General features: G+C 44.6%; 1 protein-coding gene across 4 annotated transcripts in view; it reads left to right on the top strand.

Annotated features, from left to right (window-relative positions):
* Rftn1 (raftlin, lipid raft linker 1) overlaps positions 1–14,181 on the top strand; it is a 199,875-nt gene that overhangs the window by 160,219 nt on the left and 25,475 nt on the right. For all 4 annotated transcript variants that reach the window (XM_090321855.1, XM_090321856.1, XM_090321854.1 and 1 more), the window contains exon 7: positions 8,193–8,308. In XM_090321855.1, coding sequence (XP_090177981.1) covers positions 8,193–8,308 — 116 coding nt within the window. The remainder of the gene's footprint in view (positions 1–8,192; positions 8,309–14,181) is intronic.

The raw sequence follows: 14,181 nt of genomic DNA, 5'->3' as shown, positions 1-14,181 counted from the left end.
CATCAGGCAGAAGTTTTCTTCAGTTTGTTGTTTGAGTATATCAGGGGCAAAACCCTAAGAGAGGATCTCTGGGAAGTTCACAGCACCCCAAGTTTTCTATTACTGTTAGCATGGCGGTGGACAAGGCCTTCCCTCCCCCTACTTTCTTCTGGTTGGCCTTGAATGATGCAAGTGCCAGTTTTGCCCTCCCTTGCCTCCAGCTGTCTGCCTCCAGGATAGAGTATGAAATGTCTCCTAGCACAGGCAGCTGTGAAGCCAGCCCTCTTCGAGCTGTGACACCCCAACACCCTGAACCCCTATTTATGCTGTGTTCCTGCTGGGGATAGAGCATAGATCGGAGGGACGTTAGTGGGCCAGGGTGTTTCTGCTCTGGAAAAACTCAGGGTTTCCATTGGCCAGGGAAGAAATAGGCACCTGACCTTTTCCAAAAGTTAAAAACAACAACAAGCTAATCATAATCATGCAAGACACTTCTTTCCCAAGAGATAATGAGCACCCTTACTAATAAACCTGGCAGAGTCGGAAGTACCTTTAAGCTATTTACCATGTGGAAAAGAGCCAGGCATGCCTCTTCAATGAGTGTTTCTGTGTAAAACATTTTCTACAGTCGTAAATGGGACAACGTTCTCCTGGTTTTATAAGATATGACATCAGCCAGTCAGCCTAAGGGACCCATGAAGATGCAGACTCACATGGACACACGCAGGAGGTGAGCCCCGTCTCCTCTCCTGGGCTCATTCACCCATCCCTCAGATGAGCAGATGTCTAGGGACAAGGTGGCCCTGTCTGCTCAGGGTACACGAAGGAGGGTGATAGGAGTGACAGTTCCTCTTAGTACTGTGTCGATTCTGCCCAGTTGAAACCGAGTGGCTTGTCCAAGCCCACAACAACTCAGTGTGCCAGGGGTCATTGCCACTGCTGTGAAACTGAGGCATGTGATGTCCCTGCCACAAGGTCACTGCCTGGTAGGTGACAAAGAAGAAGGAGAAAGTAGGAAGGGCTGGGAAGGGCATAGGAATATAGGGAGGCAAGGAAGGTGAGGAAAGAGGTGCAGGCCATGTTGGTGGAAGGCCCACCAGGGGAGCCTGCATCTGATCCCTCTCTCTGTCTCTCTGTGCTCACCCCCTTACTGCGTTCACTCCCTGCCCCTCCCTATCCTCCACTTGCCCTCTCCTCCCACCCCATCCTGTCCTTGCCCTCTCCTGCCCTGGCAGGTCCTTCCTCTCTTTGTTTAAGAAATATCCTTTGCAACAGATTGTTCCAGCAACACACCCTGAGTAGGGTGGCTGCATGCTGAATTCTTTTTGCCTGCAAGAGCCCTTTTTGCTGCTGCTCTATCTTCTAGAAAGAACCAAGCCTTGTTTCCTTCAGAATGCTTTGCAGTAGGGACTTGGTTCTGTACCTCTTCCTATCCTTTATCTTTTTCTAGGCCCTATATCCTGTTAGCCAGAGAAGAGTCCAGTGGCCTTGATAAATGGCGTTTATGGCGGGAATACATTACAAGTAATGTGTTCTGCGGGCTGTGTCATACAGGGGTCACACTGCCTTTGTAAAAGGCCAGCTCATTCTTGAGACTTGCTGAGGCAATGCCTCAGCCACATCTTAATCTAAGCAGCATTAGGTCGTTAGCCACCTTCTCTAACATCTGGGGTAGCTCACATCCTCTGATAACTCACAAAGTGGCTGTGTCACAAATACAGATATGACACTGGTATGGCTGATGGCTCATTTCTGAGATCTGAGAATTGTGGTTCAAAGCCAACCTGGGCAGGAAAGTTTGTGAGACTCTTACCTCCAGTTAACCACCAAAAAGCCAGGTTGGCTTTGAACTGCAATCCTCAGATCTCACGCAGCCTTCTAAGTAGCTAGGATTACAGGCTTGAGCCACCACTTCCTGGCTTGCTCCTTTGTTGACGGAGCAGATTAACTACTAAACTATCCAGGATTGGTTCTGTGGTGGATCGCATGTCAGCATATCAACAGGTGTCATTAGGCTCGCATAATGGTGCTTTTCCTGGACTCTCAGGGTACGGGGTGCCAAGAACACATGCAGCTTCCAAAACTGGAATTTGGGATCAACTTGTTCCCCAGAGAACCAAGATAACTTATGCTGCCTGCTCCTGCAGTGTGTACAGTTTAGTCTAACTTAGCTCATTCAAGCCAGGAACTAGTGACTCAAATATGTCATCCTCGTTTCTCAGGAGGCTGACATCTGAGGATTTTGGTTCAGAGCCATCCCAGATAGGAAAGTCCATGAGATTCATATCTCCAGGTAACTGGCAGGGGGGACGACAAGTAGAGATACGGTTCAAGTGGCAGAATATCATTCTTGAATGAAAAAGCTAAGCAAGATCATGAGGCCCTGAGTTCAGTGCACATACATACACACATAGTAAAATACCATTTGTTTGTGAGTAAAATAACATTTGTTTGTAAACCTTCAAGGATAGACCAGATGCATTGCATATGAGCCTTGCATTTGATGTGCATATTCTAGGCTCACCTTTGGAGACTATCACCTAGTGGTGACTTGAATCCAAGCTCGGCAGACAGTTGCAATGCTTGCAAAGAGCAGTTACTGCCCAGAACTTACCTTTGAGATAATGACAGATCTCTTCTCCCACATCTTTCTTGTAAATCATAAACTTAGAATGTTAAGGTGGCCTTTTGCCAAAAGACCAGCATCAAATATTTATGTAACGCCAGGGCAAATAGCTCTTTGTACACAGTAGGGAAGCATCTTTCCTTTAATAAAAAATGCAGTGATAATGGAATGTTTTCCATAGATGGAGGGCGGTTTAACCTTTTTACACTGGGAGCCTTCGCTCTGAGAGACCTCTTTATGCCCAGCTCGGTGCACATTTCCAAGAGGCTGAGCCGGGAAGGTAATGAGGAGACGAAGAGTGGACGAGGCCGTCAAAACAAGGAGCTCTTTAAAAGCCCAGCTGTCTCTTCTCTGTGGTTCATTGACTTTTTTTGCTGTTACAGATGACCAAACTTTGACAGCCATTGTAAACTTGCTTCGAGATGAAGTAGGTGAATCAGACCTCTGGTTTCAAAGAGCAGAGCAGTGGGGTGAGGGCAGTGAGGCAGGCAATGGACAGGGTAGATGGCAGGTAAATACTTCACACCTGACCCAGCCATGTCACTCCAGGCCAGTGCCTGCAGAAGGAGAGGAAGTGGACAGTCTATGACTCTGTGCTGGTGGCAAGCTAACCACAGTCTTATTTTTTTTTTATGTTGAATTGGACATCTGGGACTCACAAAGAATCATTGAGATACATTTAAAGGACTTAAAGGTTTTCCATTGAGATAGAGGAAGAGCCTTTGGAAATTGGATTTCTGTCAGGGTGAGGAGTTCCAAGAACCCCCTTATAAAGAAACATCTGCAGGTGCTAACGTTTCTCCATCAAATGGCATATTGTATTTATCTCTGGATGACTTAAATACCTGCTACCAATGCCACATATGTAATTGTTATGTTGAATGGTTTAGGGAATAATAACAAGAAAAAAACCCTCAAAAGGTGAGCTTATACCAGGCACCAGTGGCTCAAGCATATAATTCTAGCCACCCAGGAGGCTGAAATCTGAGGCTGTGGTTCAAAGCCAGCATGGGCAAGAGAGTCCATGGTATTCTTTTTTTTTTTAATGTAAAGAAGGAAAAGAAGAAATAATTCTTTTTATTATAATAGAAGGGTTACATTATATTCACCAGATAGAAGATACAATTCTTTTTTTGTTTAATATTTTTATTGTGATTAATATTCACCAGATAGAAGGTGCATCACTTCACACACATGGAAACCCTTTCTCATGACATGGTCCCAATTTCCCTCCCACCTTCCCCCACCCCCCCTTATCTTGATTTCCCCCCTTCCCTGTCCAGTTGCAAATAACCAATTAAGCACATATAAAATATATCAGATAGCAAGGTGAAATATTGTAACAATATGAGATAACTAAGGGATGGCAAAAGAGATGAGAGACAACATAGTACATTAAGGACAATAGCCACTCATTATATGGCTTTTGTTTCCTTATCCTGGAGGTCCTTACATTTAGTGTCATACTATTTGGCCTAATGTCTCTAGATTTTGTTCTATTGTAAATCTGTGCTAGGAGAGCCCAAGGTTTCTACTGATTATGACAAATGAGGGAAACCATTGAGCCTGTGTTCCTTTGAGTCTGGCTTACTTCACTTAATATGATTTTTTCTAAGTCTTTCCATTTCCTTACAAATGGGGCGATGTCATTCTTTCTGACAGCAGCAGAGAATTCCATTGTGTATAAATACCACATCTTGTTGATCCACTCATCAACTGAGGGGCATCTGGGTTGGTTCCATATCTTTGCCATGGTAAATAGTGCTGCAATGAACATCGTTGTGCTAGTGAATTTAGTATGTCCTTGTTTCTGGATGATTGGGTAAATGCCAAGGAGTGGAATTGCTGGGTCATAGGGGAGCTCTATGTTTAGTCTTTTGAGGAACTGCCATACTGCTTTCCATAGTGGTGAGCGAGTTTGCACTCCACCAACAGTGTAGTAGTGATCCCTCCTGGCCACATCCCCCCCAGCGTCTGTTAGGTATTCTTATCTCCAATTAACCAGCCAAAAGCCCTAAGTAAAGATTTGGCCCAAGTGGTAGAGCCTTGAGCACAAAAACTGAGGGATAGCACTGAGTTCAAGCCTCAGTACCAATGCGCAAACACAAACTAACCTGCAGTTGGTTGGACCCACAGATGCAGAGCTGCAGGCACAGACGGCCCACTCCAGCAAGTCTCACAGAAGCTGTGAGTTAATATGTGATACCTAAGTGATACCTGGTATCCTCCAGTGCCCGGGGTCCTCCAGTCCCCAGGACTGGGAATCTTTATTCAGAGGGGATGCTTAAGCTCTGTGTTGTGACAGAAACCAGATGGCCAGTAAATGTCAGAATGAGTGAGTAGCTAATGAGTCATTCTAATCCTTGCTGACCATGAAGAGAAGCACAGCTTCTTTTTCTAGATCAGTGGAAGGCTCCTACCCTCATCGTTTACAAACCTCATTAAATTGCTCTAGCTCTACTTTCAAGCGCTATAAAGATAAAATCCAAATTATTATAGTGTTTTCTGTATGTCCTTAAAGTTTACCTTGACATTGTGACATGGAAATTCAGTTTTAGTTCATAGGGCAGTTTTGTTCTTGATTGGGCTTTTTTTCCCTTAACTAATCTTTATGCTAAAGTATTTTCTTGGATCATGAAATTCCCATGACATTTTTCAGGACAGCATAGTATTTAATTGTATGGAACTCCTAATTTACTCGCCTGTTTTTCTATGGTTAAATATTTGGGTTGTTGGACATTCAGATGGTTTGTTTTAAAGTAATTGTAGAATCAAAGCTTATAGATAAACATTTGATGGCACTGGTTGTAGTTATCTTAGAACAGAAAGAAGACTGGGGGAGTCACAAAGGATAGATTTTTTTTTTGGATAGATGTTTTGTGGTAGACACTTAGTCTGTTAGTATGTTTCTCTCCAAAAAGATTGGGCAAAGAGGGATCACTACTACACTGTTGGTGGAAGTGTAAACTCATTCAACCACTATGGAAAGCAGTATGGCAGTTCCTCAAAAGACTAAACATAGAGCTCCCCTATGACCCAGCAATTCCACTCCTTGGCATTTACCCATTCGTCCAGAAACAAGGGACATACTAAAGCCACTAGCACAGCGATGTTCATGAAGCAGCACTATTTACCATAGCAAAGATATGGAACAAACTCAGATGCCCCTCAATAGATGATTGGATCAAGAAGATATAGTACTTATACACTATTGAATTCTATGCTGCCATCAGAAAGAATGACATCACCCCATTTGTAAGGAAATGGAAAGACTTGGAAAAAATCATAGTAAGTGAAGTAAGCCAGACTCAAAGGAACATAGGCTCAATGGTTTCCCTCATTTGTAATAATTAGTACACACCTAGGACTCTTCTGGCAGAGGATTACAATAGCTCAAAACTTAGATGCATAAGGCCATATAGGATGAGGCTAAATGAAAGGATCTCCAGGATAGGGAAACAAGAACTTTGTATCGTGTGATTGTTGTTCTTAATGTACTGTGTTATTTCTCTTTTGTTGCCCTTTGGTCAATCTCATATTGTTACAGTATCTGACTTTATTACCTGGCATATTGTATATCCGTTTATTTGTTTATTTGAAATAGGAAAGGGAAGGGGGAAAACAAGATGATTGGGGGGGGGGAATTGGTACAAAAACATGAGGAGTATCAATGTGTGAGCAGGAATGCACCTTCTTATCTGACGAATATAACTGTAACCCCTCTATACATTACAATAAAAAAAAAGACTAGGGGGCTGGGAGTTTGGCCTAGTGGTAGAGTGCTTGCCTAGCATGCACAAAGACCCAGCTTCAATTCTTCGGTACCACATGCATAGAAAAGACGGAAATGGTGCTGTGGCTCAAGTGGAAGAGTGCTAGCCTTGAGGAAAGCTTAAGGACAGTACTCAGGCCCTGAGTTCAGGCCCCATCACTGGCAAAAAGAAAAAAAAAGGCAGTTTAAGATTTCTTATACACTACAAACATTCCCATAGCCTTATACCTCTGCCAGCTGTGAGTGTCTACATTGTCAATGTGCCATTTTTCTTTTCATATTCCATGAAAAGAGAATTTCTAGGTCATATTCTTTGCCCATTTGTATTGGTATTTTTATTTTTTGACTATCAATTTATAAAAGCTTTTTATATAAAAAATTAGGCTTTGTCTTTTTTTTGTTGCCAGTGTTAGGAATAACTTTCTCACCTGGGGCCTGAGGGAAGAATTGTTAGGCAGCCAGCCACAGTTGTACTTTGCTTTAAAACTTAAGGAAAATACTGGTAGTTTCAGAAACTTCACAGTGATTGAAGTACCTTTGTGAATTTGTCTGCCTTCCCTGTTACAAAAAAAAAAAAAAGAACATCATTATGCATTTTTTTCCTATTAAAATTGGCCTTTTAAAATAGTGTACCATTAAAAAGGATTTCAAACATGTATGAGTCTGCTAGGGCTGCTCTACTACAAGACTTTTGTTTTGCCAGTCTTGGGACTTGAACTCAGGCCCAAGCACTGTCCTTGGGCTTTTCCCCCAAGGCTAGCGCTTTTGAACCACAGCACCACTTTCGGCTTTTTCTTATAACTCATTTAGTTTTAATTATCTTCAGCTGATTATCTGAGGATTCCATCTTTGAAGGCAGTCCCATTGGGGACTGAAACAGGCACAATTCATGCCTGAGCACTGTGAATAGAGTAGACTCTAGGGACCAGGAACCCAAGCTCATCTTACCTCAGCCCCATCTCAAGAGGCCACGCCCCCCGGGGGGTGTCACAGCAGTCCCTAAGATTCAGCCTGGACCCAAACCATGGGTGTCTCATGAATCCTCTGTTCCTCAGTCTCAATGACTAAAAGACACAATAGGAGCCTGGAGCCAGGAGAGGATAGAAGGCACCTCCCTGTACACTCTCCCCAAGGCAGGGCTCTGTTCCAATTTCCTATATCCCCTTGCCTAACTTCTCTGTTGTTGAATTTTCAAAACGCCAACCTAGACAACTCTACAAAAGCAAGGGAACTTTTTCCATAGTGAATTATTGGGGAGAATTTGCCTCCAAAACCTCGGCTCTTATGAGAGCTGCCAGCAATAGCCTCTTTGCCTTTTATCACACAAACATCCAAGAAGCAGTGCATCCTCTGGTTGGCTTAACAGGCTCAGATCTAGCATGTTGAATCTAGCATGTTGAATTAATCTATCCTGCCTTTAAAAGAAAAACAGAAAATTTCCCCTTACCCAAATAGAGTTTTCGTCTGTAAATGTCTGTGTTTTACCCTAAATTCTCCCCCAGTGCATTCTGACATTGGGTGGTGGCGAGGGAGGAAGGTAAGCATGTGAAATCAGCTGGTGATTACTAACAATGAAATTTGGGCTCCTAAAATCAAGCGTATTATTCAAAACAGCGAGGTAAATTAGTCTCATTCATTCTGATGGGGCTAGACTCCGTGGCTGTGTGTGCCTTCTTTAATTAACATGCTGAAAAGATCTTCTGATTGGGATTATTAATGAATGCAGTGAAAAAAAAAAAAAACAAAAACGTTGCTGCTCGTAAGCCTTCTGCCACCAATGGCTCATGCAGCCCCCGCTTGTTGCTTTCTCCACAGATTCCTTACATGGCTTGACAGATGGAGTATTCATCTTTGAAGCTGTTTCCACCGAAGATAGCAAAACCATACAGGGCTATGACGCTATTGTTGTGGAACAATGGACAGTCCTGGAAGTAAGTGGGGGTTGGCAACAGAGCTGCTTTTGTCGGGTAGTGATTGTTTCATCTGCTTGTTTCATCTGACTGTGAGCAGCTGCCCAGCTGGGTCTTCCTTCTGAAAAAAAAAAAAAAAAAGTAGAGTGATGCGGGGGGGAGGGAGGGACGGGGGCAGTTCACCTGTATAAGCCCTAGGAGAATCCCCTTCCATGGAGTCCTTCCAGGCTCCCTTGGAAGAGTGGGCCCCCACTCTTCCCATTCTGCAAGAACACATGGCCTATGCCAGGCTCCGGTATGAAAAGAGAGTCATTGTTTGCTCATTTGCATCACACTGAAACTGACAAATGAGGCTTGGGCATAGCTGTGGCCTGTGTGACAATGACAGCAATGTGGTTCTTGCAGTTAAGCCTCTGGCTGCCCTGTACCAGCCATCCTTGGAAGGAATTGGTGCCTGGCAGCTCTGTGCCCTTCATAATGAATTTAGCAGCTGACATTGGTGTTCCCTCTGTTTTTGGTGTTCCCTCTGTTTTGCACTTTGGAAACTGAGGTACAGCAAAGTCAAGTCCATTGTAAAGAGTTTTTACAATGAAGGCTGGAAAGTGTATGTGGGGAGTGATGGCTCATGACGGCTGTGGGCACAGGGCTTTGTCAAGCCAGGTCCTGCTGGTACTTGGGAAGATCTGACTTGCATCTAGGAGTCACTAGGCACTCGTGTGTCAAGGATATGTTAAACCACTCTCTGGTGCACACACCTTGTTGGGGGGAGGAAGAATGAGATGAAGGAAGAAGTTTGGACATAAAACAGTTTCTGGACACATCAGGAACACACAGGGCTACCTTGTGGGCCTCTGCCAAATTGCGTTTCTAAGGCCAACATAAGATGGGAACACAGCTGTCTGTGAAGAGTGTGGGGTGTGACAGTTCCAGAAGGCTAGTGCCAGCTAAGTGCTGACTGCCTTTCTGCCCTTCACCCTGTGGCATTGAGGCAGTGGATGTCAGGTGCCCCCAGGACATTTTTAGCATGGTTTTGAACTTACGCCCTCACACTTGCTAGACAGGTGCTCTATGACTGAGCCTTACTTCCAACCTCCCTCCCTCCCATGCTCTGCCTCAGTATGTGTGTGTGCATGTGTGTACATGCCACTTCCGGGGCATAAACTCAGGGCCTTGCACACTCTCTGCTTTTTTGCTGACTGGAACTCTGCCATTTGAACCACACCTTCTCTTCCAGCTTTTTGTTGATTTATTGGAGATCAGAGTCTCATGGACTTTGGTACCCAGGCTGGTGTTGAGCCAACCATAATCCTCAGATCTCAGTCTCCTGAGTAGCTAAGGTTACAGGCATGAGTCACTAGTGTTGGGCACTTTCAACCCTTTCATTTTGCACTTATTTTTAAGTGCCTTACTTCCTGTCCAGGCAAAGACCAAGGTCCTCCTACTTTTTACTTTCAGCCATAGCTAGGATGACAGCTATACCATTATCTCCAAGCTTGTTTGTTGAGATAGTGTCTCCTCATCTTTTCTGCCTGGGCTCGTCTCAAACCATGATCCTCCCAATCTCAGCCCTCCCACCTAGCTAGGATACTGGGTGTCCAGCCCCAGGCCACTGCTGGTCAGAGTTGCATGTGTGGAGTAAAACGTTGGGCCTCTGGGGACAGGCTAGATCTGGGGAATGATGGGGAGTAACCGTGGGACAGCCAGATTAAAGCAGTCTTCCTTCAAGTAATTTATTTTCAGTTAATCCTGCGATTGGCATAAAAACAAGAGTACACACAGAAACTGACATAATCAGTATCCAGCATTGCGCTAGTCCTTTGTGCAGGAAATGTGGAACCGGTATTCTCTGCTTTTTGGCCATCTTTACCAGTTACTCTCATGCAGTCTTGGTGCCCAGGCATTTCTCCAGCCCTTGTGTCCCTACCTGGAAATGGTGTAGGTACTTGATGTCATGTCATCTAGGCAGGCCATGTCACCTCAAAGCCCTTCCAGAGGAGGATGGGACAGAGCTGATGGTCCATGTGCTGGAGTGAGGCTGCAGGGAGAGGGTGTGTGAACTAGCTGGCTGGTCTCAAGGTTTCCATTAGAGCAGCCTACAAGCCTCAGCTCTGTGGCAACAGTGATGCATGACTGCACCCAGAAACATGTATGTCTTGTGTGTGTGTGTGGTGATTGACAGGCTATTGGGATGAGTGTATGGTTCCTTGCAGCCTGCACAAGGCTGTCAGGGTTTCCTGACTTCATGGTGAAGCTGGTGTAAAAGCAGCAGCAGCATCTCCTTGGGAGAAATGCAGATTCTCAGATTCACAGACCCTGAAAGTGGATGCTGGCAATTTGTGTTTTGATTCTCATGATCCAGCCAGCGTCTTAACAGGATGGTAGACAAGCCATCCAGTGTCTGAGTTATTTGATGATGGAGTGGTAGCAGTACCTGACATGTATTTCTCCTGCCTTCTATGATGGATAAGTCGACATCTTCTGTAGCCACAGGTACACTTATGGTGGTTTGACCTTCTAAAATGTAAATTCAATATGCATTGAATACCCTTGGCTCATCAGACATCATAGCTTGGCTACATGGCATACCATGGAGTGGAAATTGTTGCCACCCCCACAACCATGTGACTGGTAGCTGTGGCTGGTTGCCACTGCCCAGGAGAGAGAAAAGACAGGGAGAGACTTGAGGGACTAACAGAGAATTCTGCCACATGTTGCTGGCCCAGGAAAAGATCAAAGCTGAGCTATGGTTTCTACTGAATAAGATTATTTTTTCATTAATATTGGAAAAAATTCTAGGTCAGACCATTATGCATAGGCATATAAAATTCACAAGCATATAAAATGCTTGTGCTAAATTAAGACCATGGCTGTCTTTTTAATTTAAAGGGAAGTGACTTGTATAGCGTAAGGTAGATCAGAAACCCAGGGCCAGTGCTCATGCATGCCTGTCAATCCTAGCAGCTCAGGAGGCTGAGATCCAAGAATTGTGGTTTAAAGCCAGACTCTTGTCTTCAACCACTAAAGAGCCAGAGGTGGAGTTGTGAGTCAAGTGACAGAGCACTGGTCTGGAGCATAAAAGCTCAGGGACGGAGCCCAGGCCGCACTGAGTTCAAGCCCTAGTACTAGCACACACATCATATTCTCTCCCCCCTCCCGCCCCCCCTCTCTCTCCCCCCCTTCCTCTCTCCCTTCTCTCTCAGATCAAGTAACTCTCAAGTAATTCTTTCTCTGTTCAGAAGCTTGTTCATTTGTTTCTTTTAGGTTTGTCAAATGTATTTCTTTTGTAGATATTTCAGCTTTTTTTTTTCAAACCATGATGTTCAGATCTCATTATCCTGAATAAGCAGGATTATAGGCATGAGCCACCCGGAACCTGGTAGATTGGAGGTTTTGATGTTGCTCTTCACCAGTTTCTCTACATTAATCTTCAGACTTGGCTCTTCCCTGTGGGCTCTGGAGGAGCCCTGAATTTTCCACAGCAGAAATAAGCCTGAGTTCTGAGTCTCTTCTTCCTGAGCCTTCAGACTCAGCTCACAGGTCATCTCATTCCTGCCTGTCATGGCCTCCTCCGTTCCATAGCCTCTTCCTTTCATAGCTACTCTCCTCCCTCCACTTTGAGCTTCATCCCATGAACGTGTTCATCTCTGTTTTCCAAGACACTCCAGTAAAAGCTCCTTGAATTCTGAGTGATGCAAATGACTTAGGAGCCTATAGGGTTGTCACCTCAGGTCGATTCCAGTGGACTGTAGGATGGACTTAACACATTGGTCCCCAAGTCTTGTCACCCTTTGAGTGTCCTCCTTGGAGTCCTCCAGTACCAGCGCCCCTTATCTCCTGGAGATTCAGAGCCAGCAAGTTGGGGGTATGGATTAGGGTTTTACATGTACAAAATTCAGCCAGACCCAGGAACTATTCACTGCCTTTACACCCCCCCCCCCATCACACACATCGATTAGGAGGTGCTCAGCCACTGTCCGCCTTCAAATCTGTGGCTTCTTTGAGGCAAGATTCCCAAACAGCCTCTTTAGCTGGGGTAAAAGAGGTTGTTGATATTTGCCATGTACTTCCACCATATGGCAGGTTAGAGCTGAAAAAGAGTAAATCTAGCGACGCCACGATTTCTGCTCTCATTTTTCTACCTTTTCCTTTCTAATGATAAATGGACACTTCCTCAGAGCCACACAGACCCAGAGACTAGACTCCAAGGCATGTATGTGAGAGAGGTGAATGCACACAAAAAGACCTGTGCGTGTACTTACAGCTTTAGTCATATTATCCAAAATGCAGAAGCATCAGAAATCTCAAGTGATGTACATTATATAGTGTCCATGCCAGCTGCATGGAAAGGATTAGGCCTCATACTTGGTACGGCATGGATGAACTTGAAGCACCCATGGCTGACACCTCTAATCAGAAGACTGAGAACTGAGGATCTCATGGTTCAAAGCCAGCTCAGGGGAAAAAGTCTACAAGACTTTTCAATTAACCAGCAAAAAAGCTGAAAGTAGAACTGTGGCAATAAAGCTCAGGGACAGCTCCTAGGCACTGAGTTCTGGGGACACAAAAAGAGGGGGAGAGAGGAAAGAGAAAAGAAGAGGGGGGGAGAGGGAGGGAGAGGGAGGGAGGGAGAGAGAGAGAGGGAAGGAGGGAGGGGAGAGCGGGGAGAGCGAGGCCAGTCTCAGGAGATCACATAGGAAATACCAAATGCATCCCTTAACGTGAAGTGGTGAGATTAGGAAACCTTTTGAAGTGGAAAGTGGATTAATAGCTACCCAGGGGACAGAGTGGGAAGGAGAGCAGCGAGCAGCGACTAATAGATACAAGGAGGTACAGGGGCCTAGGAAGACACCTGAACCTTAGATTGTGGTGACTGTTGCTCTATGCATAGCCATTTAATTATAAGATTTTGAGTAGATGAACTTCTAAGTATTTCACGTATATGACAATGAGCTGAAAGGGTCGTCGATGGTAATTTAGCAAACATAAATAAGGAAATAAAAGAACAATCTTGCTAGTCCCACACTGGTGGCTCACACCTAGCTACTTAAGAGGCTGAGATCTGAGCATCATGGTTTGAAAGCAGTTCAGGTAGAAAAGTCCAAGATTCTTAGCTCAAACTGACCAGCTAAAAACCAAACATGTAGTTGTGGTTCAAGAGCTAGAGTGCCACATTTGAGTGAAAAGGCCGGGTGAGCGGTCAAGGCCCCGATTTCAAGACACACATACAAATCCATACAAAAGTAACCTTCCCTCCTGGGAAGATGGTGACACAGGTCTTAGTGTAGATCCTGTCAGCATGTGTTCTGCCTTGCAGAATTTCCTTTGCACTTGCAGTTTTTATAAAAATGGGATTATAGTGATTCATGCTGTTGGAAAGTTTTATATTCAACAATATATTCTGAAAATATTCCAACATTACTAGGCTTTTATTTTTTTTCTTTGCAGTGTTGCCCATGACCCATGCTGAGCAAGTGCTCAACCACTGAGCTATACATCCCTCGCTCAAAGACCCTTTCTTGAAGGAACAATTAACTCTATTTTGGGGCAGCTCTCGGGTCACAGCAACATTGAACTGAAGCTAGAGAGAATTTCTGTGTGCACTCAGCCTCCTGACTATAAAAAGCTCCCCTAGCGTGGAACACTTTTTCCTTTGGGCTTCACTCTTGGTGTTGCATTGTCTGGGTGTTTTGACAAATGTATGGGGACATGTATCAACCTTTATAGTATCATATAGAGCTAGTGCACTGGCCTAAACATCCTGTATGCTCTGCCTGTTCAACCCTTCCCTTCATCCTGAAACCCTGGACATAATTCATCTTTTTATCATTTCCATTGTTCTACCTTTTCTAGAATGTTACATGGCTAACATCACATAGAATATAGGCTTTTTAGAT

This window comes from Megascapheus bottae, chromosome 2, assembly GCF_031878675.1.
Source record: "Megascapheus bottae isolate mThoBot1 chromosome 2, mThoBot2.hap1, whole genome shotgun sequence".
Lineage (NCBI taxonomy): Eukaryota > Metazoa > Chordata > Mammalia > Rodentia > Geomyidae > Megascapheus > Megascapheus bottae.
Note: the sequence above shows the minus strand (reverse complement) of the source record. Positions and strands in the feature narration are given on the sequence as shown.